Source organism: Caloenas nicobarica, chromosome 1 (genome assembly GCF_036013445.1).
Source record: "Caloenas nicobarica isolate bCalNic1 chromosome 1, bCalNic1.hap1, whole genome shotgun sequence".
NCBI lineage: Eukaryota > Metazoa > Chordata > Aves > Columbiformes > Columbidae > Caloenas > Caloenas nicobarica.
Genome location: NC_088245.1, coordinates 16133816 through 16161592, shown reverse-complemented (window position 1 = coordinate 16161592; position 27777 = coordinate 16133816). Strand labels below are relative to the sequence as shown.

At 40.2% G+C, this 27777-nt stretch overlaps 1 protein-coding gene across 1 annotated transcript; it reads right to left on the bottom strand.

Annotated features, from left to right (window-relative positions):
- Positions 1 to 25822, bottom strand: ERGIC2 (ERGIC and golgi 2). The gene is made up of 14 exons (XM_065637700.1): positions 25650 to 25822; positions 23219 to 23364; positions 20246 to 20354; positions 18222 to 18268; positions 16987 to 17057; positions 14074 to 14114; positions 13223 to 13324; positions 11704 to 11799; positions 9943 to 9998; positions 8862 to 8960; positions 7567 to 7664; positions 3758 to 3920; positions 2813 to 2892; positions 1 to 2037 (listed from the first exon to the last, which is right to left on the bottom strand). Exons 2-14 carry the CDS (start codon positions 23322 to 23324, stop codon positions 1972 to 1974), a joined length of 1134 nt encoding a protein of 377 aa, XP_065493772.1. The 5' UTR covers positions 23325 to 23364; positions 25650 to 25822; the 3' UTR covers positions 1 to 1971.
- Between the last annotated feature and the right edge of the window lie 1955 nt (positions 25823 to 27777).

Genomic DNA, 27777 nt, shown 5'->3' with positions numbered 1-27777 from the left:
TTTAAGACACACCAAGCCACTTGGCTCTTTTATGTGAGAATAGAAAATAACATTTAAGTTCTGGTACAGAAAGTCAACTGAGATCAGTATCTCCCATCAGTACAGTCTGTTCCAGGCAGATAAGAAACAAGTGTCAGGAGAAAGCCCAAAGCAGAATCAGTCCGAGCAGAAGTAGGGAAGAAACCTCAGAGGGAAATGCCAAGGAGAAATGGGAACCAAAAATTTACAGCTTTTGATTTTCTTACTTACCAAGGCCAAGAGTTTCTCAAGCGGCTTGAGTTTCAATTAGTGTTAAAAAACCCACAAAAGAGAACACCCCAAACCTGGCTGTCAACCCCAAGGACCTGGCTTCCTTGAACTTCTGCCTTTCTCAACAGTTGGACAAAATTCTTGCCTCATTTCCCATACTTTGTTTACTATCTCATATGATTTCTCAGTTTAGGAAGCCCTTTGCTTTGCAAAGCAGTTCTGCTATCTTATTTACACTGTGCTCATCACCAAGACCCAAGTGTCCTGTAAAGTACATTAACAGAAGTCAGCAAAATCTGACAATGCCACAGAGATTTTTATTTTTCCATAGTTAGTCCTCTCAATTATAATATTCATTCCATGGTGAGTGAGGCCAGGGTCAGCATCATCTCCTAATATATTATTAAATCAGTTTTGCTGAGAAGGAACCATATTATTAATTTTTTACCCTGGTGGGGCAACTGTTTAACCACAGGTGTAAGAGGATGTTTTACTTCTCAAAGCACCACCTGCATTAGTAACATTCATTCTTAGTAGCATATTTACAATATAAAACTGATATTGCTCTCTTCATTTCTTATACAAAAACCTTCATGAACAATAAGGATTAATTCTGCAGATCCCTTATCATCTGTCTGCAGCAAAATGATTCAGATTCCCTGAAGTCACCTACTACCAACTCCACCACTACCGGCCCAGGCTCGCAGACCTCGCAGCTGCGCTGAATTCCACATGTCTGCAGTTTTGCTGAACCAAGCAAGGCAGCTTCTTGCTCTTTCTCCTCCCCATCTCCAGGATTTACAGACCATGGCTTGCATACTAGCAGCAGGGGTACAACAAAGGTTGCATCAAAGCAATTTCTTTACCAAGGAGTACAAAGAGATTTCCTGATCTTTTGCTAGGGAGTCTTGCCTTATTATCAAAACTACAGTCAAGCGCCTTGTTCAAAAGGCAAGTTATTATTCCAACTCAAAAAGACTGTGCACACTGGAGCCCTTCCCAGCATCCTCGGGCACTTCCACATCCACACCAGAAGGGATTCTCGCTGCTGTGAAGCGGCTGTGTGAAAACACAGAGGTTCTCCCCTGCTCCGCATCATGTTTCTTCCAGCAAGGAATGGTGGGACTACGGAAAGGCAGTGGCAATGACCAAAGTTTTGGCTTGGGCTGCACGTTACTCCCTGAGTTCTCTCTCGTCTCCCTCTTCTTCAGGATTTTCTGGGATTGCTCCCCAGCTGTAAGAATAGCATCTTAGTCCCCAGCCCCACCATCACAAAAGAATAAGAAAGCCCAAACCCCAGCTCTGGTACTGCCCTTCACCTGCTGCCCAGCCCTTCCACACGTCCCACGTGTGCTCTGCTCCTCTCAGACCCTTCCCAGGCACAGAACCAAGGTCACCAAGATGTTCCAGAGGTCGATGTCAGTCATCACAATGACATTCAGCTTGATCATGAATACTGTATTGGCAGCAACGCTTCTTTAATCTCCAGCAGATGGTCCACCTCACTGGTCTCACAACTTCCCATGACTCCATGTGCACACAGAAAGACAAAAAAATTACACAAATAGTTTTGTTGTTGTTTTCTGGGGGCTTGTTCTGGTTTGTTTTTGTAAAGGTTTCGTATTTTGCTGCCCATCAGCACTGTCTCAGCATATTGCACAATGTTTTCTTTATTATAAAAATGTCTTCTGTGTCCAGCAGGAAGAAAGTTTTTTCAGGAGTCTAATGCGTACTATTGTCTGTAATTAGAGGTAAGTGGTTGCTTGTGTGGCCATCAGGAAGTGGGACCTAGTCAAACAAAACCAAAGAGTTATTAATGGCTTGTCCAGAAACAGAATCTTCCCCCCCACATATATTTCTTTATTCTTCTGCATTTCTTGTATGCCTCTTGCCTGGTGTCCCAAACAAAAACTACACAAATCTGCTTGCCTTTCCAACTCTTTCCCCACTCACATAACCTTGCCAGCTGGCAAACTGCAACCAAATTTGAGAGAAAGGCAGAAATCTTAAAGGCTACCTGCAGGCTTAAATGGGAGAAATAAAAGTAAAATAAAATCAAGCAGTTGCTAGAGGAGCAAGTCTATTGATGCTCAATGAAATGAAAGGCAAAGACTACTCTGCTCTTTCACGCTGCTCGGCAGCAGCCAGTGGGCTGATCGGGAGCAACAGGGAGCCCCTGCAAACCCAGCGCCTCTTCTTCGGCCAGCAGGCCACACAGAAGAAGAATATGTGAGGGAGACTGACAAGGCCTGGGAAAACATGTCAGCTTTGTAGCAATATGAAAATGAAAATAATACAGGATGAACGATGGAGGGAATGTAGCAGGGACATCTAAGAGACACAGTTTCAATAATTCACTTCTCAGAGAACACCTTGCCTCCCTACATGCTGAAGTTTCCAACTAATTTTAAAAGCTGTTAAATGTCTGCTCATATGCATGTTAAGGGGACGGTTTATTGCAAACATCTTAAATTCTACTGGGACTCAGTCCCAAAGTCATCCTGCTCATCCATCCTCGGGTAGCTGCACCACTCACTTAATACTTGGAGAAAGTTTTTCTTACCGATGTGGATCTGTGAGAGCCCAGTCTGAAACGGCAAAAAATAACTTCTGCTACAAATCTTCCAAAGCCATGTAAAATTCCTGCAGTGTCAAATGAGATTTAAATTGTCACAAGTAGTAAAACTGTAGTACTTATGCAAGTATTACAACAAAACTCCACACAATACTTAAACAGGATACAGTTCAGTAAACTGGTGTGTAGAACACTGAGAAATTAACATAAAAAAGGAATCATCAAGGGCAGAGAAATTTCTAACATTCTGAAAAACATCAGTAAAGGCAAAACCCAAGCTATCCAAGCAAATGTATTTTCCTCTGCCCAGCTTTCATGAGTGAAAATACATTCTGCAGGACAGAAACACCTACTTTGAAAGAGAGCTCTTAGTTCAAGGTCCCTTTACTACACTCTCTTCAAATGAAAGTCAAGAAAAGAAATAACTTCTAATCAAAATATCCTATTATGTCTTGACTAATAAGTGAATCCTGCCTTTTCAACTTATTTTATTTGAAGGAGCAAATCCTGCAGTACATTGACAAGTTACACAAGGAAAATCCTCCCCATTACTTCAGATGGAAATTCTATCTCAATTTTTGGCGCTGATTTAGCACTGGATCCCAACTATAGGAAATACACAGAATATTAGAGGTCAGTGTGTGTATGTGTGTATTTATCTATATATCCATGTCTTTGCTCTTCCAGAAGTACATAAACTATGCTATAGTTACCAAAAAGGAAACAACAGGCTCTCAGAACAGCAGAAATGCCAAACTGAGACACCAAAAAATAGTAGCTTCCACTGCATGTTTCAGTGCACACAAATGAGTACTTTGTCTTAAACCTGCTAGAGGTTCAGAACTCCCCTGTAATTTATCCATAACATAATCACAGTGACCAAAAAAAAAAAAAAATCTAATAGGAGTTAAGAGCCAAAGCACTGATAGTTACCTGTCGTCGAAAAAATTCCCCCAATAATGCCACAGAGCCTCACTAAGAACTGCCAAAAAGGCATGTGTTCTTCGGTCACCGTCACCATAAGTGAGCTGATATCATATTTCATGAATATTCCTGATACCCCATGGCTGCCAGCTGCATGGTTAATTACTCTTTCCTGAAAGACAGAAACACAAGTTAGTCACTTCTTATTAGTCACAAGGAAACAATCTAAATAGATGTGATGACAAAGAGCTACTTAATCAGAGCTGGGAATCAACAGAAGACCAGGGAACATCAAGACAACTTTGGCCAGTACCTTCTAAAAGTCAAACATCATGAAATAACTTATTGTCCTGGTCACTGGTCTTCTGTGTTGCTTGTCAATGTTCACTATCATGCTTCAGTACTATCCCCTCAAGATTTGCTGACCTGGTGTTTTAAACAATGATGTTTATAACTGGGTTGCTTTTGGTACCTGTGAGGACAAGTGTCACAGTCTTGGTCTAGCCTGTGAACTCAAATGAAAGCACTGGTATAATACAGTGCCCCAACTCTTCCTACTTTATGCACTAACATTAGTCACTTAAATCAGGATGAGTCCTTCAGGAGACATTTAAGTTGTTGAACAACTTTAGCTAGGGCAGTTTTCCCAGAGGGTGTATATAAATTCACATACTGCATCTAAGACTCACTAGGCTTCATCCTCCTTCTTCCTTGGATCAGATCTCCAGATTCACATGCCACAAAGGATTTAATTGCTGGTTCTTAAAAATACCAGGGAAGTCCCTAAACTAGAGTATAGCAAGACAGAAATTCAGAAGCCTAAGTTAAATTAGATCAATGCTATTTTTTTTTCTCAGTGCATACTTACACATATGCCATAATCCATTACTGTGATGGAAAAAAAAAAACCACAAACATACATCACATTCTTAAGTTTCAAAAATTCTGAGGTCTGAAAACAGAATGTCAGTATCAAGCCTCTTTTCAAAATTTTTGTCAGTCAGGTCATCTCAGACAGTCATGCAGCAAGAAATATGCCTAGGTGAAGATAATGACTAACTTGCCATGACTGCTCTAAACACATCAGACTCCTTAGTTCTAATCCAAGAACTTCTACAGTTTCTTCTCAGTTGCCCAACTTCTAAAACCAAAAGACTCCAAAGAGGAGTGTGTGGCTGCTGTGAATATCTACTTTTTAAAAAAGGTTTCAGGATAAAAAAACCCTCAACACAATCTTAAGTTCCTTTCAGAAGTTTGCTACCATTGTTGTTAGTGAAAGGTGCTGATAAATGTACTGTCAGGTAAGTCTGGCTGAAAATATACAAAGGCAGCAGAAAAGAACCTAATTTACTGAAGATAAACTCAGACATGTCTAGGCTAATAAGAGTAGAGAAGACAGACAAGCAAGACTGAACAGAAAAGCAATATATCACAGCTCCATTTCACCTGTAGATTTAATGGGTTTTGCTCAAAAAATGTGCAGAATACAGTACAAAATCAAAAGCAGACTACCACTTTGGCAAATACAGACTAGGCAACTCCTCCAGTCAGCTAACGTTGACGTAAAACATATTGCTGCTTTTGATGCCAAACCAAAGTAAAAAGGATGTCAAAATAAAGTATCAGTTATGACACCAGGTCACAGAAACTTTGCAATGGTTTAAAAAAAAAAAAACCACAGCAAAAAAACCCAGAGTACAGAATGCCTTCTCTGTTTCAAGAGCACGACAACATTCGGCATGAGAAGATGGATAGTCAGGCACACTAAGAAAGAAGAGAAGACTGCAGGTAGCTGAACAGAACCTTGCCATTGCCCGAGGACAAAATATAATTTTGTTTGCTTTTCCTCTATTGTTTCCCTAAGCCTTAGCGGTCTTTTGAGGTCAAATGGTGAAAAAAGAATACAAAGTTAAACAGAATGCCCAAAACTCCACTCTCAAAAGATAAATAATTCTTTTTCCACAGACCATTTTGGTCTGCTTCTAGCTTCTGCTGCTCCAGATGATTTAATTGTTGGTTGCTGAAGGTTGCTGAAAATAACAACCCTGTATCATATATCTCAGATATCAGTGAAGCCTTGAAAGGATTAAATCCCTTTAACACAGATAAACACAGCATCTCAAACATCAACAATAGCGGAGATGCTTCTGCCCACACCTTTCAAACTCTGCTTCCCAGTCTCTTCACCAGGGGCAATTAAATCTCACTGTACTCAAGTTTTAGCCATGGCCAGCTGACCACCTTTTTCCAGGTCTGCATATGTGCCTACCCTTACAAAACAAATGCATTAAGTTGTTCAGCGTTAACTGGTCTTAATAGCCTTTCCCAGTTCACCTGCTAGGGATATCTGGTTTCCAAAGATAAACACAAACAAGCTTTACAGGCAACAGGGCTACCTACTGACAGTGCAAGCAACCATGTAATGCCACTTTACCTCCGCTATTCACAAGCTTTTCTCCTAAGCAACCTGTGGCTGTGTTGCAACTTCCATAAAAAAAACACATCCCCACAAAAATTAAAGACCTAAGACTGCACAGTTAATTCACAGAAACCATCTTTATAGCAGGAGGAGAGAAAAATTTAATTCAAGATGAAAACAAATGCAATAAGGAGTAAGACCAGCAGTTGACTGATGTCCAGAAGTTTAAGGAGTCCTTTAGTTGTCACAGAGATTGTGTGGAGAAAACATGCAGTGGACTGCTAGACCAGCAGGAGGTGGGGGTGTATTGCATTATGAAATTCCTCTGCACTCCTCTCTTTACTCCAGCTTTCAAGAGTTTTAGACCAAACCTTTCCCTTCAGCGGTCTGCATGTCCCACATTGAACTCCAAGACATCATATCTCTACCCTACTTCTCCCAGCTCCATATTTTTCAGAAGTACAGCATGGAATTGTAAGGAAATAAAAGATTTTTCTCCCTTGGAGAACACCACAAACTGTATTACAGTGAAGTACCATCCTAATATCTGAATTTCCCTTCAGCTCAAGGCTTCCTTCTTACCTCTCGCTTTATCTGTAATTTTTAATTAAAATTTTGGCAAGGATTATTTTCTTTGGCTTTTGAATCTAAGATCAAAACAGAGTTCAGTGTCTGGAAATGAGATATGTAACTGGTATACACAAGGTCGTTTTCTTATTTACAGCAGTCTTTAAAATTAGTACTTTATGATTTGCCCATGTACTAAGCTGCAATAACTACTTTATAGATTCAGAATTAAAAGCCTCTCCAAGCCCAGAAGTGGAAGCTCTCTAGTCTGGCGAATAATTAAATTAGTTGGTTCAACAAAGGTTAAATAAGACAGCTGAAAGACAGATACACTTTGTGTGGTAAGTTTTTCATACAAACTACCTTTGTTTCCATTTCTAACACTCCACAACCAAGTTAATGACATTCAAATGAGCTGTCGTTTTTTGTTTGCTTCCTACAGGGATAAAAAGCTAAAGGTGGATTAAATATTTGTAAAGCTACACTCAAGATTACAGAACTAAAACTTACAGGATTTCCCCACCACCACCACTATTAGCATCCAGTGAAGTAGAAATGACTGGATATCTATCATTAATTATAATATCAGATTCCAGACTTATGGTTGCAAAACAGTAATGCAAGAAGTTGGCATGCGTCACCAAGCATATCTATTTTAACATGAGTATTACATTATTTACAGATAAATCCACTGCACTAGAACATTCTGCACAAGTCTCTTCACCCTACAGGAGCTTTCAAAACCATAGTACAACTAAGTCTCCATTTTCACAGTTGAGCTTTTGTAAAGAACAATTACTGTTTTCTCTGCATGGTTTTCTCTGCTACTTACCCTTTCTGTCACTGAAAACTGATGTGTTTCTGCTGAAATTTTATACGTATGTAGCTTGGTTGGCACAACTGTGATAAAATATTGGAACATTTGGTTGTCTAGAAGAAAACAAATCTCACTGTTGAATTAAGTACAGAGCCAAGGATCATCTGAGACATTCATAAATAAATCAAACAAATAATATTTAAAACAGTTAATCAGCTACGCCATTTACACTAGGGACATTCTTCAAGGAGACCCAGGGCTGCCAAGGCTACTTCAGCACCATCAGCACGAACAAAGTTAGTTTCCACGGGCAAGGCCTATGTCACATTTGTACTCAGAGGAATTTACACTTTACCCATGTGATATCAAGATTTGTTAAGGTCAGGCCACTCAAGGTTTCAAACGAAATGCACAGACATTCCAGGACACCAGAACTGGGCAAGTTTCACACAGTCACATTTTGCAAGATACGTACGTCTCAACAGCAGCTTGACTAGATTTTAGCCATTGAATTGTCTATACAACGCTGGAAGCCCTTCTAAATGCATAACAGTTTTTCTCTTGATTAGACAGACTTCTAGAGAATTCATCCACAGCAGCCAGCATGCTTATGCATTTATGATCGTTCTGTCTTGGTGCAATTCCCCAAGAGAACAAATGCCGATAGACTGAAGCAATTTGTTTCAGCCATTCTGGCTGGAGCAGCTTCAGAAGGTTCTGGGGATCGCTCTGGGGAACGCACATCAGAGGACGAGGCGAGGGCAGATCTGTGAGGCAGGTTACTACACCCCTTTATTTACACATGATGAAACAAAGGGATACACAAACCCTGCCTGCAGTAGCCTCACAAAATACACTGTGGAAGCGACAAACCAAATACAGGAAGAGAATCCAAGACTCCTGATGCTGTTTTGGGGGTTTTTTGTTTGTTTTTTTTTGTTTTGTTTTTAAACCAAATCAGGCTTATTTTTCCCCATTATGACAACAACCAGATGTATCAATCTCCACTGTAGCATACTGCTGCAAAATTCTTTGCAACATGCTCAGACATACTGTAACTTCAACATAACACAAATCCAAAAGAAACTGCAAATGAACTTCAGCGAAACAGCAAAGTATAGCAATATTGATACTAAAATAATCCATTTAAGATGCTATGTAGATAATTGAACAGTGCATTGCTCGCTACCAAATTCAGCAGGACATGCTATTTGAAAATCACAACATTCATGAAATATTAACGTATTTTAAATGTAATTATTGGAAAAAATATAGAAAACAAGATGCTTTTTTAAACATACAACACTTACGATCTGATGCTATTTTTTCTGTTCCATCCAAAGGATTAATGATTCCTGGAATAAGCTCTCCAAATGACAAATGATCTATCCTATGAGAGAAGTTATAGGCTGAAAGACAACACAGAGGAATTAAACAAGGGTTTTTTTAAACTATCAGATTCTGCACTCTTGTCAGAGAAAAAGATGCACCCATTTTTCACATTGGAAAACAGGTTAGAGTATTTCAAACACCAGTGCATTTAATTGGATTTGTGCCTGTGACTACATCAATATGTCTACGTACATGTTTCAAACAAAACTCAAACCCAAAATATTTAACAAACAATTACATTTCTCTATTAAAGAACTTCCAAAACAAATTATCTCTCTATCTGAATCAGCCCCAGATCTGAATAAAGTTGGAATTTAATGACAGAAAGTTCCCAGTTGGCCAAATACTGAAGTTATTCTACTATCCAGGTTCTTGTATGTAATGGTATTTAAAGCACCAAAATTTCATAAATGAAATGTAGAGAGGAAACATGAAACAACTACCAAGTTACTGCATTGCCTGGTTTTACAAAGATATTTAAGCTCTGTAATATTACACACTTGTGTTGACATAAATTCACATGCAGACGTTTGGAGGTTTAATCAACACCGAGTTCGTTTTTCACAGTAAGTCACCCTTGCCTCGCATTAAGTACGGCGGGAACACACATTTAATATCTAGACTCATAACCTAAAAATGAAGTTTCTGAGGACAAAAGTCAGAAATTTGTAACCTTATAAAAACAGATTTTGCAGGAAATTGGTAGTTTGGAGTGAAATATGGGAATTTCATACGGTATCTGTGTTAAAATACATTTGAGATTCCTATGTTATCATTACTGTAGAAGCAACCTAAAGATAATATTAATAGTGTTCAACGCATGAAAGTAAGTCACTACTGAGTCATAACATTGCAAAGAATATTCTTCACTTCCATCTACAATGCAATTGCCCAGCTAGAACATCTTTACACCAGCAACCTATGTTAACATATGAATTAGGAGACAGCAGTCAGAACAAAAAGATACTTGTTCGAATGGAGGTGACAAAAAGAACTTACACTCATGGCTTACAAGGGCTGCCAAGTGTGCATGGCCTCGAGGGTGTGGTATTGCCCTAAAGAAAGCAAGATACATTTTATGAAAAATCTTTTTGGTGAATCCACACAAAAGATACAGCTTTCCTAAAGAGGACTACCTAGAAAAAAAAAACCTTTCTGCCTCTATTTCAATAAATACTTTATTTATATATTTATATATATATATAAAAATGTGCATATATATAACGTATATATGTTTAAATATCTATAATACGTATATGTTTTACAAATATATATATAAATTGTATCTATACTTAAAAATATGACTTTTATTACTGCCAAGTACAGACAGCCTGAATTACAAGGTACAGGAACATAAGTCTCATGGAAACCCTCTCACACAAAATTACTGTGTCAAATTTTTCCCAGGCTCCCACAAGAGCCACCGAGGCCTAACACATGAAAAGCTGCAGAACTGCTCACGTGACTGATGAAACTTTACTATACTTGCTCTATGACTAAGAAAGTTAACTACGCTCTGTATTTGCTCCCTAACTAAGATAACTTCAGCTCTGGATGCTGCAAGGGAAGGTCAATGCAGAGGCTGGTAACAGCAAGAAGGGGGGAAAAAAGTGCAATTCTCTCTGGAAAGTAAAACAGCCTCTCAGCCACATTTCATCCTTACCTGTCCAGCCAATGATGCGGGAACCTTTCCCTACTTAGCTTAAGTTAAATCATTACCAAATGCATGTAAGTTTTTGACAAACAGAAGGTGGAGAAAGACAACGAGATCAGTCAAAATAGGACTACAATAAATAACCAAGCAAAAAGGTACAAAGGCAGCCATTTAGAAAAGCCACAAAAAAAAACCCAAACCTACAAGAAGATAAAGCAACTTTGCAGAAGCACAAATGTAATGATGAGCAAAAGGAAGCAAAGGAAAGCAAAAGATTATTCAGGGTTGCAGAACTAGAGAGAGGAAGAGAGAAGTGATGGCAGTACAGATGAAAGGCTGAAATGATCAGCTCTGAAAAGCGCTTAAGAAGTCGGACATCCAGGGGCAAATCAGAGAGGTGGTACAGGACCAGGCAGAAGTGACATTTGGAGAAATATCCACACAAAGACAGCAGCTGGAATGACACGTGGGTAAATTAGAGAGTACAGATTGCATGCTAAGATCTCAGGTGACAGAGATAACAGGATGACAAGTGAGGACAGCAGAGCTGGAGGCACAGAGAAAAGTGAACACATGTTTGCGTGCAGTGTATATAAGCTAATACCATTGCTGAACATATCAGAAAGTCTCTCTCCAAAGCAAGATGAACTGGCATTTAGCTCCCTAACTATGGTTCTGCAGCTACGTTACCTCAGCACCGAAATGGCACATATCTACACTGCATCCATGTTAGCGAACTGTGTACCAACAGAAAGGAGACGTTTGGACAGGCCCAGAGACTGGAGGCAAGTACAAGCAGTCCACTCCATGTCATACACTATTTTCAAGAGTTTTCATCCTGCAAGACGCTAGAATTCATAACCACTACATTGCATGCAACACTGTACTGTACCACATTGTTTTAATAACTTGTGAAGAAATTTGGTTTTAACTGTGCAAGAAAAGATACTACATGGAAAACAGTACCAAGCATGTGTATGGAAAGGTTAATAAAACCCAGTCATTAATTCAAAAGTGTAAAAGCACACACACACATATACATGCATGCACTATATATAATGTAGAAGTCAATTCTTTTTTATTTTCAGGAATTGAAGAGAACATACTTGCCCACAGTTATGTGAAAGTTCCCTGCCACTTTATTGACATAGAGATGACCATGAATTCTGCATGCATCTGGAGACTGTAACGAATTATCTTCCCTGTTTTAAACAAAAACAACATAAAGAGTACTTGAGAATATTCACTAACAGAAGTAACAGCAGTACAGTTAGATTTCCCTTTCCTAGCATGAAGATATATCATTATCATCTACCTCTCCTATCGTATTCTTCTGGAATTATAGCAGGGGTGGTAGAAGGGAAGGAATCCAATAAAGGTCAGTCTGATGAAACCAATAAGCTTTCGCTTGTACTTATATTCAGAGATCTGTCCTACAAAGCTAACTTATGATACCTGAACATGTGAACAGAAAACATAAGACTGTAAGTCTAACTTGCTGCCCTGGGGATTTTTTTTTCCAATTATTTGTACCCAAAATGGTTTGTTGGGAAAGGTTTAATGCTACAATGAACACTGTAGCAAGAACAGCCTTCAACATTTATTTTTTATGAAACCTTCCTCTTCCAACACTTGTTGGGATGTCCACAACTGGGAACATATTTCCAAATCCGCTCCTTAGAGAGATATGAAAAAATTTTAAACATATCTCAAGCATAAATACCATCTCAAATACTGCACTAACAAGCATCATAGCGGCACAGAAGGACAGACTTAGTGAATCTGAATACATCAACTAAATGAGAGAAAAGATTTTGTGAGCCTTCTTTAGTTCTGCCTTAGGAAGAAAGGATGTATTCTGTCCCCAAACAGGGAGATTACAACATGGAAAGTGCATACAGTATTTTTGGTGTTTGCTTGTATGGGAGTTTTGTTTGTTTGTTTGTAAAGGGAAACTCAGCTTTCACGTAGAAAGCATCTTCCCCTGGAAAAAAGAAAAATCACATAGCACCTAGATTCAGGCAGACCAAGCTTTCTACATGTTAGTCTCTCGGCATTTTGTGGGTAGCTGGATTAAACAGCAAGGTTTCTCCACACGATTTTAACAGTGCTATCTTAGACCAGGGCGTTTACTAATAAAACACACTTTTATTCAAAGGTTTATTCTTTTAAAACCATAAAGTATTAAGGCACAGCTAATAGCAGGATTTCTTTTAAAAACTTGCTGGACAGAAAGATATTATTTCATTTTAAAAAAAGACTTGTTTAGTATTGCTTTGGCATTACCAATTCACATTAAAAAGGAAGCATCAGATAAAATGGACTGAAAAGGTGTGTGTACATATTTATGTGTGTGTCTGTATTATATACACATATATAAGTATAAATGTACACACAAAATGTGGAAGTCTCCAGGTTGGAAACCCCAGAGGTTTTCATAAAATAACTGTTCTCCAAAGCAAGTATTAAGTATACTATTTTAAAATGCAATAAAAAGCAGTAAGGTCTTCTTTCCTTACAACCTTATCTTCTGGGAAAAAATCATAACCACAATAAAATGTGAAGTCTAATTAAATATGGCAGGAGAGAGCAGAACAACACCACCAATATCCAAATTTTTCTTACCGTGGTGGCAGTGCTGTAGAAGCACTTTTAAAAGCACTTTTGAATATCACATCTTGAAGAGAGTGTTCTTCTTGCAGCCTACTCTGAATTACCTGCAGCATCCTAAAGATTACAGAGTCAAATGTGAAAGCATGTAACAGTAAAACAAAAAATAATTTCACAATTAATTATCAGTTTCAGCTGCAGGTTATAAATCAAGAAGTTAGCAAGGTTCATGTCAGTATTAAAGTGTTAAAATAAACTTTGAGAATGATATTTTATGCAGAGCTTAAAGCTCTGGTGTTCACAGCAGTGTGCTACCAAAATATGAAAACTAGCCAGACTCCCAAATAAGGTTCAGGTTCTAGTACAAGACCAGCAGTATAGCGATCACACATACAACCAAGCTATTCCAATTTAAATGATAAACAGTGTGTCAATTCAGTTCTATGAAAGACTCAAACTCATTTGCTTTCCCAATAACATGCCAATTTGTTACTACTGTTCATTTAGATATCAAGCTATCTGTGACATTTAGATATCAAGCTGTGCTACACGTCTGAACCCGCAATTAAAACTTATGTTTCTGAACAAATGCATGGTAGCACAAGTCGAATGCCTCCATGTATCTTGGCTTTCAACTGCATGACCCAGTTCCACAAATAAGCCCAAAGCCATTTTTTTTTCCATTACAGAGATCTCAAATAATGAGACAGCGAAGTAAATTAATATTTTTTCCACAAGTTGGCACTCATAAATTACAAAGAGGAACTGTTAGACCCAAGACATAGTTCTGTCACATGACTGGTGTACCTCAAAGTCACTTTAAGTACAAATAACACAAAACATAGGCATGTATCTCAGTGCTTTACCTTTGCCATTCTTTTTGTTGTGGGCTGAGTTCAAATACTACCTGAAACAAAAATCACATATGTAATAAAACATGCAAGAAGCATTGAAGTCCCATCCATGAACCCAGAAGAGAACTGGGGTATGGGAAGAGGTGTGGAGTTACAATCCATCTCACAGAATCACAGAATGTTAGGTATTGGAAGGGACCTCGAAAGATCCCCTAGTCAAATCCCCCTGCCAGAGCATGAACACCTAGATAAGGTTACACAGAAAATGTGTCCAGGTGGGTTTTGAATGTCTCCAGAGAAGGAGACTCCACAGCCTCCCTGGGCAGCCTGTTCCAATGTTCTATCACCCTCACCGAGAAGAAGTTTCTTCTCATATTTAAGTGGAACCTTTTGTCTTCCAGTTTGCACCCATTGCCCCTCGTCCTATCACTAGTTGTCATCGAGAAGAGCCTGGCTCCATCCTCATGACACTCACCCTTTATATATTTATAAACATTCATGAGGTCACTCCTCAGTCTCCTCTTCTCCAAGCTAAAGAGCCCCAGCTCCCTCAGCCTTTCTTCATAAGGGAGATGCTCCACTCCCTTCATCATCTTCGTAGCTCTGCGCTGGACTCTCTCCAGCAGTTCCTTGTCCTCGTTGAACTGAGGGGCCCAGAACTGGACACAATATTCCAGATGAGGTCTCACCAGGGCAGAGTAGAGGGGAAGGAGAACCTCTCTCGACCTACTAACCACCCCCCTTCTAATACACCCCAGGATGCCATTGGCCTTCTTGGCCACAAGGGCACAGTGCTGGCTCATGGTCATCCTGCTGTCCACCAGGACCCCCAGGTCCCTTTCCCCTACACTGCTCTCTAACAAGTCGTTCCCCAACTTGTATTGGAACCTGGAGTTGTTCCTGCCCAGATGCAAGACTCTACACTTGGCCTTGTTGTATTTCATTAAATTTTTCCCCACTCAACATACTTGGTACCACATACTGGAGTTTATGAAAGGACTTTGCACTTTAAATAATACACTTAGTGCTCAAGTATGAAAATTTCTGTCCCTTCCCCTCCCCGAATTATTCACTTGTTTCCATTTATAACTTCACCATCTTTTCCTAAAGCTCTTGTAACTTCAGCAAGCAGCCTCTGCCCTTCTAGCCTTTGACTGACATGGGCTATAAGAAGCAGTGAGTGGCAATTTAATTCTAAGTGATCTAACTGACATGCATGGTTTTGATGCAAACAGCAATTAAACAAGCAGAGGAGCAATCTGTGAAAGACAAGGGTGCAGGTGCAGACTGTTTATTTCTAGGGTTATCCCACACTAAACACTTCTTTAGTATCACCAGTAACATCTGTGCACTGAATCCAAATCTATGTACTGTTAATGCTGATGTACTCCAGAGACAGTAAATTCAATTGCAATTAATGCTTAAACCTACCCAGAGTCATGGCTAAAAGAGATCAAGCATGGGAATTTTCCTCTTTCTAAGACTACAATCACTACGGCAACTGCTACCATGCAGCAGCTACGGCAGCACAGAGATGACTGTCCTGACAGAAAGGGGAAGTGTCCCAAGGAGAGCAAATAAACAAAACCAAGCTCCTTCCCCTTCCCGAGCCCATCCTTCCATTGAGCCATCTCCTCTTGCTCGCACACATGAGTAGGAATTTGGACAAAACTGTTATAATTTGGAATATGGTTCAGTTATTAGAGAACGTAGTAAATCCAGCAGGAAGCTACATTCTCCAATAATTTTTCTGCAAATGTGTCCTGGTTTTGTTAAAAACAAGACCAGTTTCTCTTCCAGTGAGTTTTGCTTTCAGCCAAGTTCTTCTAAGTAACCACACTTTTCTGAAGTTGGATAGATGTTTTTCCAGACACAGCAAGGTCGCTAATAAGAATGCACGTCCTGTAAGTGAGAGGGGCATATTAGCAAGGAGGAGAGAACTCAACAGGTGACTAAAACTGACCAACTAAGTATTCCATCCCATCCACATCATACATCATATAAACGTGGGAGATCACAAGGGTCTCGTTCTCTTCAACTATGGCCAGCATCTGGAGAGGATCCTGCCAGTCGTCCCTGCGATCTGAGGCCTAGTGACAGACCCTGCATCCCTGAATCAATTCTGGTTTGCTGCAGAGTCCAACCCAGGACTTGCGGGTGCCTGCCCTGCAGCTGCTGGTGCAGTGCGGAGCCGAGAAATTCAAGATGGGTTTTGTATATTTTGTATTATTTTCTCTATTTTATTAGTAGCATTAGTAAAACATTTTTAACTTTTTCCAACTTGCAAGTCCTCTCTCTCTTTGCCTCTCTTTGCCCTCCTATTGCCTTTCCTTAGTGGGGTGTGGGGGGAGGGTTAACAAAGCATCTGCCACGGTTTATTGTCACTCTGCAATTAAACAGTGACAAAATGATAGATTATTTTCATACAGCATATTTACTTCAAAGCTTACTGTACTGTGCAAGCAGAACCACCTTAAGAGCATAGGCTTACACAGTTCCAGAGGCTTCAGTTCACAATATAGAAATTAAAAAGATACTAACCCAATTTACAATCTTTAATGCCATTCCATATTATAAGGATATAATGGTGAGTTTCTACTGCTTTTTAGAATCATAGTCTGTTTCTAGTTAAAAAGCAGTTACATAAATTCTCCTTTGATGAGAACTCCAATAGTTTTCCTTCCATATCACATACTGTTAGCATTTATCCCTAGAGTTTGCACATGTAAAAATAATTGTAGAAATCACTAGAAATCCCAGTGCTACCCTTTTTCCCTAACAGCTTCCTGGGGTAACCACTGCAGACCTTACTCCAGGAGCCCAATTGTGGGCAAAAAAATACAAGCAAGCAAGCCAGCCCAGCAGTGCTCTGCACCAAGTAGAGAGTAATTTCGTTTTTAAATAAAAAGCTAAGTGTCAACTTACTGGTTCATAGATTAGTGCATCTGCAGAGGCAACCATCGTTTCTGCTAAATCCAGAACATCAGCCCCCACATCTATTTTTAACAGGGAGAAAAATATTAAGAGTCTTACAGATTATCATAAACAAACAAAAAAAAGTTCAAGTTGAAATGAAATTTCACAGTACAGCAGTAAACTTTAAGTGTAAGTTACTGTTCATTGTTAATAAAGTCCAAACCAAAAGAAAAACAACTCTGGCAAAAAGCAGATAACTGGGAGGTAGGGGGAAACCACAGAATGCTACTTTTCAACCTATCATAGAATCATAGACATAATACCAGAGTATCATCAACTGATGCACAGTGACCAGAAACAAACTCTTCAGATTTGCAGTATTGTCTCACAGATGTAACACCTTCAGAGGTCTTTCATGAACCAGATACACAAACTTTCTAGGATCTCATAAGCACTGAAACCAAACTAAGACTAGCCAAAACAGAGGATAAAGTTTTGTTTATTTCTCAAATTTTTTTTAAAATCGGAATTTTCAAACACTTTTATTTTAACTGGAAAATAATTGAAAAATATTAAAATAAATTTTAAGAGTAAGGAGCAATGACTTATGAATTAATACTTGTAAGACAAACACAAATTGTACGGTACATTAGTACCATTCAATTAATGCAAGATTTAATCTAGCCAAAAAAGTGAGTCTTAAGACTTGCTTACATTCCTGGTAGCAGCATTGTCTCTCTTTCTCAGTCCAGGATGACCAAAACCACAAATAGTGGTTGAAAAGAACAGTAAGCATTGCCTTTAAAAGGGAAGGCATACATATGTTCATTGGGAGGATGAAATTACCTGAGGGTTGCAGTATTGTTACACAATAGACTAGGTTAGTATTTGCCAAGTTCATAAATAAATAAAAAGTTGTGATAAATTCCTGCTGCTGAGCTGTGCCTCACCATGAGCTTTTAGATTACTCCAGCTAGAGAGATTGCAACAACAGATCCTTTTTTTTTCCTGACAGACAAAGCAAAGTTCTGCAAGATGTGAACAAGATGGCATAAATATTTTTCTTCACATCTCCTACCAATTCTTTCAGTGAGCCATATGCCATGAAGATAACTACATACCATCAAGATCAGAAAAAAATTCACTGTTAGAATATTTTTAACAATATCCAACTACAGTACAAGCAAATGCATACTCTGAAGAGCCTTAAAGCGTTTCAAAACTTTAATGGATGGAATACTTACATTGACACCTCATGGCAACCGTAATATCTATATTGATTCTTAACTTACTGGAAAGAAAAAAAAAAAGAAGGCAAATAGCTATATAAGTAATATGGAGGACAAGTATCAAGAGATATACTACTAAACTTCTCAGACTACTTGCAGAAACACAGCCAAATAACATTTACACCAGTAAATATAAATTTAGGCTGTTTAAAATTTTTGCAAACAAATGTGGACTTTTAATTATGAAAGCACTGATGACCACTGGTAACTTAAGAGATAAAACCATCAGATTTCTTTGTTGAAGTTTACCATGAAACTCCTAACATTTTTTTAAATACCTCTGGCCCAAGAGTTCATCTCTAAGCACAGTTTTCTCAATGTTTTACACATTTTTTTTCCCCACACAACAACAGTGCAATAAATTCCACAGAATGCAATGGATCAGGGCTACGTAGGAGTTACAAATCTAAACCTGAGTAAATATTTGACCACTTTCCTCCTGTTTAGTCCTTAAGACAGGATACTGTATTTCCAGTCCTAATCAGAATTCTTCAGGACAGTGACATTCAGGATCAGGCTGGGAAGCTGCTAAAACCACTTCCCAGAAAATGCTGCAATGTCATAAAGATCGCTGGTTTTGCTAGCAATGCTTCTGGAAATAGTTATTTTCTCAAAAATGCTCCTATATTATAATAGCTAAATGCCTTGTATGTTAAAATCTTTACCCTGAATGTTTCCATAATGAGGCGAGGTGAAACACAGTTCTTCCCATTGAGTAAGGGGGAAAAAAAAAAAAATCCAAAATCACTCCATCACACCAAAAGTCTGATTGTATGGCATTCCCCAATATTCTGGGCATTTCTTACTGGTTTTCATGTTAGTTTCACAAAAGTCATTTAAACTATAATGAATAAATCCCCAGGGATCTTCTGGGAACTTAGCTGACCACAAACAAATCACACCAGCATGGGATTCAACACTGGCTCGACCTGGGATCAGGAACGGTCAGCAGACAGGAGAAAAGCAGTTACAGTGATACCAATCGCCACTGGTTTAAATTGTCACAGAACTGCAGGCTGACTGATTAACCCACAATCAAACTGGAAAATCTACAGCACGATGACTCCCAAGCCCCATAATAGTCTTTTAACCTCTAGACTATCCTTCCCATGCAATAGCTTCACTAGGGAAAGAACCTACTTTAGCAATGACCTGAATATGAAACCACCATCTGACTGAATGGATTTAATCTAACTCGAGTTTTTGACGCATCTCCCTTAAATTTTGGGGGTTTTTTTTGTTTGGTTGTTTTTTTCTTACTACAGAAACCTATGGTATTTCTGCTGTTCATGACATCCAATTAATATACATATTTTTAGCTTGTTACCACAGCAACTAGTCAAACAGCTTTTAAAATTATTTCAGTTTCAGACACATGATATTTAAAGGTGTTCAGCACACAAACTCTCCATTAACTTCACAAGGACTCACGGGTGCCTGACCACCTCAGGAAGAAAGGAGAGCTGTCCAGACAAGCGCATGAAACCAACAGCAAATGCATCTTCAGCTGATCTTGAAGGCCGTAACTGAAGACAAGATCAGCAACAATCTCTAGATAACGCAGTCAAAGTTCTGAGTGCTTAAGGTTCATCTCCAGCAGCACAAAGTATAATGGCGATATACTAACTGTATGAACTAGAGTGTGCATCATGTGAATCTGGTGGGTTTACGCAGCTGATGTGCAGTTACGTATTACAATGTCCTCTGAGTTGCTAACAAATAATTCCTCAAGGGACTCCACCAACAAATCTACACTATTTTGACTTCTTCATTGCAGAAATCTCAATTTCTCTTATTTGTAGATTCCAGAAAATAAAAAATCCAAATCAATCAACAGAAGAAAAATCAAGTCCTTTCAGTATTTAATTTTTAATTTCAGTCATAAATTGCTTGCAAGTCACGTGAACATTTCAAATGTATTTTTTCCTGAAATGCAGACAACTTAATTTTTAAAAGGAATTATAATTAATAAAAAATACCTAGTGAAATCCTTGTCTACTTCATATTCGTATTTCATCCACGTGTCCCGATACACCGTGAACTCCATTATAGTCAGGAAAGCTATTGTCGTAAATGCTATCAGGGAAACTGAGTGGTCAAAAGAAAAAATAAGTTTAGATTGTGAGAAATATTATTCAGAAACACAAGCAGAACAAAATTCTAACATTGCAGAATCTGAGCATTAACAGTATAATACTGGTATATTTGATTCATAAATCCAGAAGCTGCTCTTAGAGAAATGTTTTCATATCTACAGTATTTGTTTTTACATAGGAGGGGAAAAGAACAAGTCCGACCTTTGCATCAAGAAAGAACTTTTTACATTAACTACAGTAAAATCCTACAATGATGGGGAGATTGTAAAATCCCTTTATGGAAGATTTAACAGGATAGATCCTCCTCTGCACATAAAACAAAGTGCCCACAAATCACTGTCAGGGATGGTCTAGGCACATTCAATCCTAAATTCAAGAGTGAAATTAGGAGAAGGTGCACCTTGAAGTCCCTTCAAGCTTCCACTTGCCTACAACCCAAGTTTTTATAACGCTTTTTTTTATATGTAGTTTTAGAGCCAAGCAGCTAGCAGATAACAGAAATAACATGCATTATATGCGTTGTCCAGTTAGCAAAAGGTGCCCTTATTATATTACTTGCAGTTAGATGCACAGTCAGGACTTCCACCCCAATATTTCAAACAATTCTCTCTCTGGAGATAAGCCACACATAGCTATCCATTCTACCAACAGCTAAATAAGTGATGAACTGATATGAAATTATTTTTAGGAAGAAAACTAAATGGTGTATTTTAACAGGATATGTGCCTCACTTATCTCCAAAGAAGCCTATTCATCACACTTGCAACCTTGTACAATGCAAAGGGAAGATTATCCTGCTGCACATAGTCAGAAACATAGTAACAGATGCACAGAAGCGCGTGCTACAATCGTGACTTTTGTTAAGTTGAAAAGAAACTTCAGTTATGGAGCACAGCAGTGATTTGTACAGCTTATTGGCAGTACGCATTTTCCATCTGCATTCTGGGGAGTATTTCTACGGATTCTGCGAAGGGCAGCTTGAAAAAAAAAAAAACCAAGCCTGTTGTTGATGGACATCGATTGACTACACAGTGGTCTGCAGCTGAGGGGTGGCAGCAGGGACAAGAAGGCACGGTCCTACGGGATCCACAAAAGAAGCCACTGGCTGCAGCACTGACTGCTGCATTGATCAGCAACGTTTCAAGTCCTAGCTTTCTGCTGAAGCTATGTAGCCATCACACATATGAAAACCTTCATGGCGATGCACACTGTGAAAGCAGATGCACTAGTCAGTTAATTATGCTGGCTTTCCATTTCCTTCTGGAGCCCAGCAGGCCAGACTAAGCCCAGGAAAGCTGGAGCACAGTCTATCCTACTCCAGGAGGAAAGCCGGAGCCACACTGTCTTTCCCAACACGAGGAAACAAATAGAGCCATAGCTGCTTTCTGGGTAATTCTGAGCAAAGGGATTGGTGGATCTGGACAGGAAAATAAAGTCTGTAGAATTTCCAAAGACAGATCCTCTATTCTGAAGGCTCTCCCAGCCCCCAGCTGGAGTCTCAGCCCTTTCAAGACTCCAGTACTTCTTCTGCAATGGGTTTTAAGGCACTGCAAGTCTGAGAATAGAGTCTTGCTCTGTTTGGCATCCCTGACACACCAGAATGTAAGCCTGGCACTTGAATCCTGAATGCAACAGGAATACTACGTTCAAATTTTATAACAGCATGGAATAAGACAATCCTATATTGTCATTTATAAGGTTACTGGGATAAACCAAAGAATGTTGAGAAATCCTTAAGGCATTCCTTCACTAAAGTGAAGTTCTCTGGTGTTATATTACAAAAAAAGGAATTTTTAAGCATTTATTGCTTAAAAACGACTCACTTGCTTTCTCAGGCACTGGGACTAACTTTAACAAAGAGTTATTTAACCAGCTCTTAGAGATTATTTTATATACAATAATCCTTTAATTATTAACAGCACAATTCAGGAAACATAGCAAAGTAATACAGATCCTTGTGATATTTACTTTTATACTACAAGTGGTGTAATGACTTCAAAGGCTTATCTGCAGATTGCAATTGCTTCTTGTACTTTTTATTCACCTGAGTTTCAGACAATCACACGAGAGAGATTTTTGTCCTCCATTTCAAACTAACTGCTAGCAGTTCCCCATCTAACTGGAAACAATTCCAATAGTCCAACACATTAAGTCACCATTTCCAGATCAGACTGCCTGTAACCCAACCCAACTTACAGGAACAATTTTCTGTTCAGATACATATAGAAAAGGTATTTCTTATAGCTACAGTTTTTTGAAAGAAGCTCAAGTGACTAATAAGGACAATACAAGCACATGCCAAGTGTTTAGCTCTTCAAAGGGCTTTCCTTACTCTTAAAATCAACTACACCTTCAACACAAAAAGCTTTAGAGAGCTGCTCTTCATCCTGTTGCTTAACTTAGCCAGCTCTTAGACAGCACTGGAGAATGTTTTCCCTCTTTTATGAAATACAACCTGCATTTCAGCTCATGCTGACACAGCATCATCCAGAAACCTGACACAGAGAAAAGAGTTAATGAGACAACAAATTGGAGTGTTTTAATATGGCCTTGGTACAGTGAACTTCCAGTGGCAACCGGTTAGAAGTTTTTACCTCAAACCTTTACATTGGTTTCAGTCACACCAGTTTTACACAAAAATCTCCCTTGTGATGCATCTATTTGGATAAGATACTATGCCCTGTCTTTAAGCTGATGAGCTCTGTCAGTCCACAAGAGAAATCAAGAAACCACTTTTGGGTAGTTTCAAATGAACACAGATGCCTGTCTTCCTCCTATTGAAGCTTCTACTCCCAGAGCATGCTACACTGAGCTAACCCCCAACATCAATCATGTCAGCATCTTAATAAGGCCTACCTGTGCCTCCAGTCGCTGAAGTCTCCACGTAGCTTTCAGGAACTTTTGGAAAAGCATCCAATTCTTTCATCAAAGTCAAGGTCTTCTTCCGATTCAGTCGCCTCATCTTCAGCACGCTCCTCCACCTCCTCCTTCATATATTGCCTCTGATTTGAGAACAAATGATTGTGATTAAAAGACAGAAGCAACATTGCTCAAATTGACTGGCTATAACTATAAAGCATTAATAAGACAATTAAAACCTAAGAAATATGTTTTCAAGAAACACATGCTAGACAACTGGATGGTCATTCTTGCTTCAAGAAAAGTTAAAATTGGCCTGTACACTGCTGCTTACACGGCAGCCACATCCAGCACATTCACCATTTAATTACTATGATTTATTTATTTGTCTTAAATTGTTATTGGTATTGGATATATTGAATTTTAAATTAAAAAAACCAAACTCAGTTCTAAAGTAAGCTTGCTAAACAGACCTGACAATGCATGGAAGTCACTGACTTAGCAGATAATATCTAATAGGTTGCATAAACTCGGAAGGATGTCAAATTTCTCAGGGCTCCTGTATTGAGACAATGTGGGAACACGCTATATGCTAAAGGAAATAAAGTGCATTCCACGTTTTTACAGCTGTAGAATTTTAAAGTCATAATAAAATTAGCATTTTTTTCCTCTACAAAAATGCCCCCCAAAGCAAATTGAGTATCAAATCCTAACTCCGTCCCTCAGAATCCTTTTTGTCCATGACACAATCTTTGCCCTGCTTGGAGCTGTCAATACACCAAGCAGCAGGATGCTGAAAGAAGCAGCCTGCCCAGGAACTACTGTCTTAAACTGTTTCCAAATCATGCAAATATGCTCACAACACAGTCCTGCCAATATGCTGTGTGTTTTAACAGGCTGGCACTGCTGTCTTCCTTCTGAGGAAATGCTGCACTTTGCCCAGAATTTCTGAAGCTACAAAAACCATTGTGCATTTACTGTATTATGAGAATATGTTGTATTATCACCCCCTATTTAAAGACACCACAGCAGGCAAACTAACCTACACTGCCAACGTGTGAATCCTCCTCATCATTGTCTTGCACAATCTGTTAACTCATCTCCCCCATTCCAAGAGCACATCAAGCCTCCAGTGTGGCCTAGTGAAATTACCAGAGAGCTATTCCCTGCTCTGCCACTCCCTGGTGCTGAGCAGTAACCAAGTAATATGCTTTACTGGAAATATAAGTTCACATGTGCAGAATCACAATCTATGCCTGCAATTTCCTCAGTACACAAATTCACTTCAGACCTTGGTGAGAAGACAGAGACTCTGCACTTGGTGGAAGCATCAGTCAAGTCAGCCTGCAGAGACCAACTAAATGATATTGTGTGTGTTGTAGAGGATCCAAAGGAACCACAGTTAAAGCAGGCAGAGAACATGGGTGCTTAACAGAAGTTTGGTTATATGGCACTAAAAAAAAAAAAATTCAGGGAAGCAAGGTTGTGTCCTTACTACACTACATAACGGCGTTTTAAAGAATCATCTCAACTCCACTCAGAGTAGCTTAAGGAAAAGTTGCAAAACTTAGGAGCACAGATATGGCAAAGCAGCTGCTTGGACACAATGACTGGGGGCTGCCCGCTGTGTTACACGGACAGCACTGAGGTCAGCTTAGCAACACGTTGCTCTCCCTGTGTCCTCTCCGCTATCACGTGTGGAGCAGCACACCGCAAAGAGGTACCAGGTAAACCTAGAACATTTGAGAGCACTTTATTAAGAAACTTTCTAAATCATCCTGCCATCAGTGAGTACACGGATTTCTGTAATCCAGCTAGAAGCATCCAACTTCTTCACTTGTTTCTTTGATCCCAAATACCGAGACTCACTTTCCATTACAAAGTGAGACAGACATCTGGCATCTTCCCCCCTGCCCATCTCAACACACCTGCCTCAGAAACACCAAATATAAAATTTGGAATCCATTGCTACGAAAATAACATCTTATGAATCCAAGCATCGATTACGTTTAAAAAAAATATATAGATAGATATTACTACAAGCTAAAAAAAGGAAAAAGCACAGCACAAACGCCACTTGAGACCAGAGCACGCACGCAAAGCGACCTCAACTCAGACCCACCTGGGGGGCTCGGGCACTTCTCGCTTACTCAGACAACTTGGAAGCGAAGCCGCTACCGGTGCGCGTCTGGACTCCCACTCCCACACCGCGGAGCCCACCCACGCCCGAGCCCCCTCCCGGGGCCCCGCACCCAGCGCCGCCCGGCCGCCCGCGCCGAGGGAGGCCCGGGAGGCGGCCGCCAGCTCGGAGCCCACACGCCGGTGCGGGCCGCGGGCGCTCCCGGCCGCCGCAGGCCCGCGGCCGGGCACCGGGCAGCCGCGGGACGGGACAGGCCGCACCGACCACCTCGCCCCCGCCCTCCCCTACCTCTTGCTTCTCTCGCCGTTACCCAGCGCCGCGGGCGAGTCCGGACAGGGGAGAGCAGCCGCAACGCTCTGCCCGGCGCTCGCCTCGCTGACCATGGCAGCGCGCGTGGCCCGGGGCGGGCTGGCTCCGCCGCCGACGCCCGGCGGGAGGCACAGGCCGACGGGAGCGGCGGCGGCGCCCCGCCCGCCCCGCCTGCGCGCATGCTCAACAGAGGTTGGTTCCCCGCCCGCACGGCTCGGAGGGAGCGGCGGCGGCCGCAGCGCCAGTGGGACGCGCCGGGGCCCCTTAGAGCCGGGAACAGCCGAGGGGCCGAGCCCTGGGGCCGTGAAACACGGGCCGCAGCTCCGCTCCCCGCACAGCCCCGCGGCGGAGCCTTCAGGCGCCCGGGGCTTCCTGCAGCGCCGGGTCCGGAGCCGCCCGCACAGTAACATCCAAACAGAAGGAACATGCTGCTCCGAGAGGAAAAGTAGGCATGGAGAGGCATCTGTGAAGCTGCGAGTTACGGAGTGATGGTTTAAAGTTATGTATATCAAGTGTCTCCAAAAGCATATTGGAAAAGCACTATAACCTGGCTTGCAGCGGTAATACTGTTTTAGACGCTATGGATATAAAAGCAGACGATGTTTGAAAAGAGGCAATTAGCTTCTTTCGGGTTAACTATGAGGGGAAAGGCTTTAAGACAGTGGGCTATAATAGTGGGGTAAAACAGATTTTAAGCTCACAAGCCAGTCTTCAGTACCAAAGTGAAAAAAAGCGGACTATTTATGCCCAAAATATCTGTTCTTTTCCCTGTGGAGCTAATAAAAAGGCACTGCCTCTCACCAAACACGCCTTAATAACAGCATTGTTAGTTTATCTCCAGATTTTTCTTTAAAATTGCAGCAATTCATTCTCCTCTATGCCGGTGTCCCCTGTACTCTTTACAACTGCCCTGCTACCAAAAGAGACTTACAAAGTCAGTTGCAACGGGGTTACGTCATGGTACTGCCACTGTGCCCCCAAGTCCACAGCTGGCTGACCCAACCCAGATGTCTTCCTACAGCAAAAAGAGGGGCTCTCCAGGATCTTTTCAGAAGTACTGACATCTTAGGTGACATCAAAATTATTCAAAGAAAAGTGCTCCACGTAAGATTTTTTAAAAATAAAAGCATTATACCAAACACTTATATCCATAGATCAGAAAGGAGAGAGACTGAAGACTCCACTATTTTTTATAATGAGGCAAGCAAATAAAACCCACACCCCAGAAACACAGAAAGTGATGAATTCCACAGCATTAATAGAGATTTGCTCTTTTTAATGGCTTAGAAGAAAAAGTAGATCCAAGTAGACTCAAGTAGCATGCCAATTTGAATAAAACAACTATTTGTTTTGGAATCTACAGCACTTGAGAATGAAAGGAACCTGAAAACAAGAAAGTAGTACAAACAGATTCAAATAGTAATTTTTTTTGCTTTTTAGGGATAGGCAGACAGTGGGTTTCAAGGAAGATACAGCAATACACCAATGTTCTCACTGAATTCTGATCCGTCTGTTTTGATCATTTTGGCAACTAGAATAACAATTGGGTTGGAGAGTCAGAAATAAAAAGAGGGTGGGAGAATGATCCTACAAGAGATAAATAACCAGGCAGAAAATATGGTTATCTGTACATTTTTCCCCTCATCTCAGAAACAGCAGACAGCTTTAGCTATAGCACTTAAAGCTCTTATATTGACATGCCAGTGGTTGTAGGGTATAATTCAGCAGCCAGGGATTTCGCTGCCTAAGCCTTATCTTCCCTTGAAATGCTCTCAGCACTGAGGCCTGAAAAGAGCAACCGACATATCTGGTTATTAGCTGTGCATCAGAGATGCTCAGCAGATGTTCTCACAGGCTATGAACTAAAGCAGTCCAATCTGCTCACAGACAAAAACCGTTTTGGCATTAGTGCTCAACGCCGCCTTGAGATGCCTCTTATGGAGGAGAAGTGGCATGGGACAAAACCGCTTGCAGCTTTGCAGCATTACAGTCATATTTTTAACTACAGATGTCTCCACAGGATTTTGAGGGCAAATGCAGTAAATATTTTTCAGAATGTAAGAAAAAGAGAAAATTACATAGTGACAACACTGTGCATTACACTGAC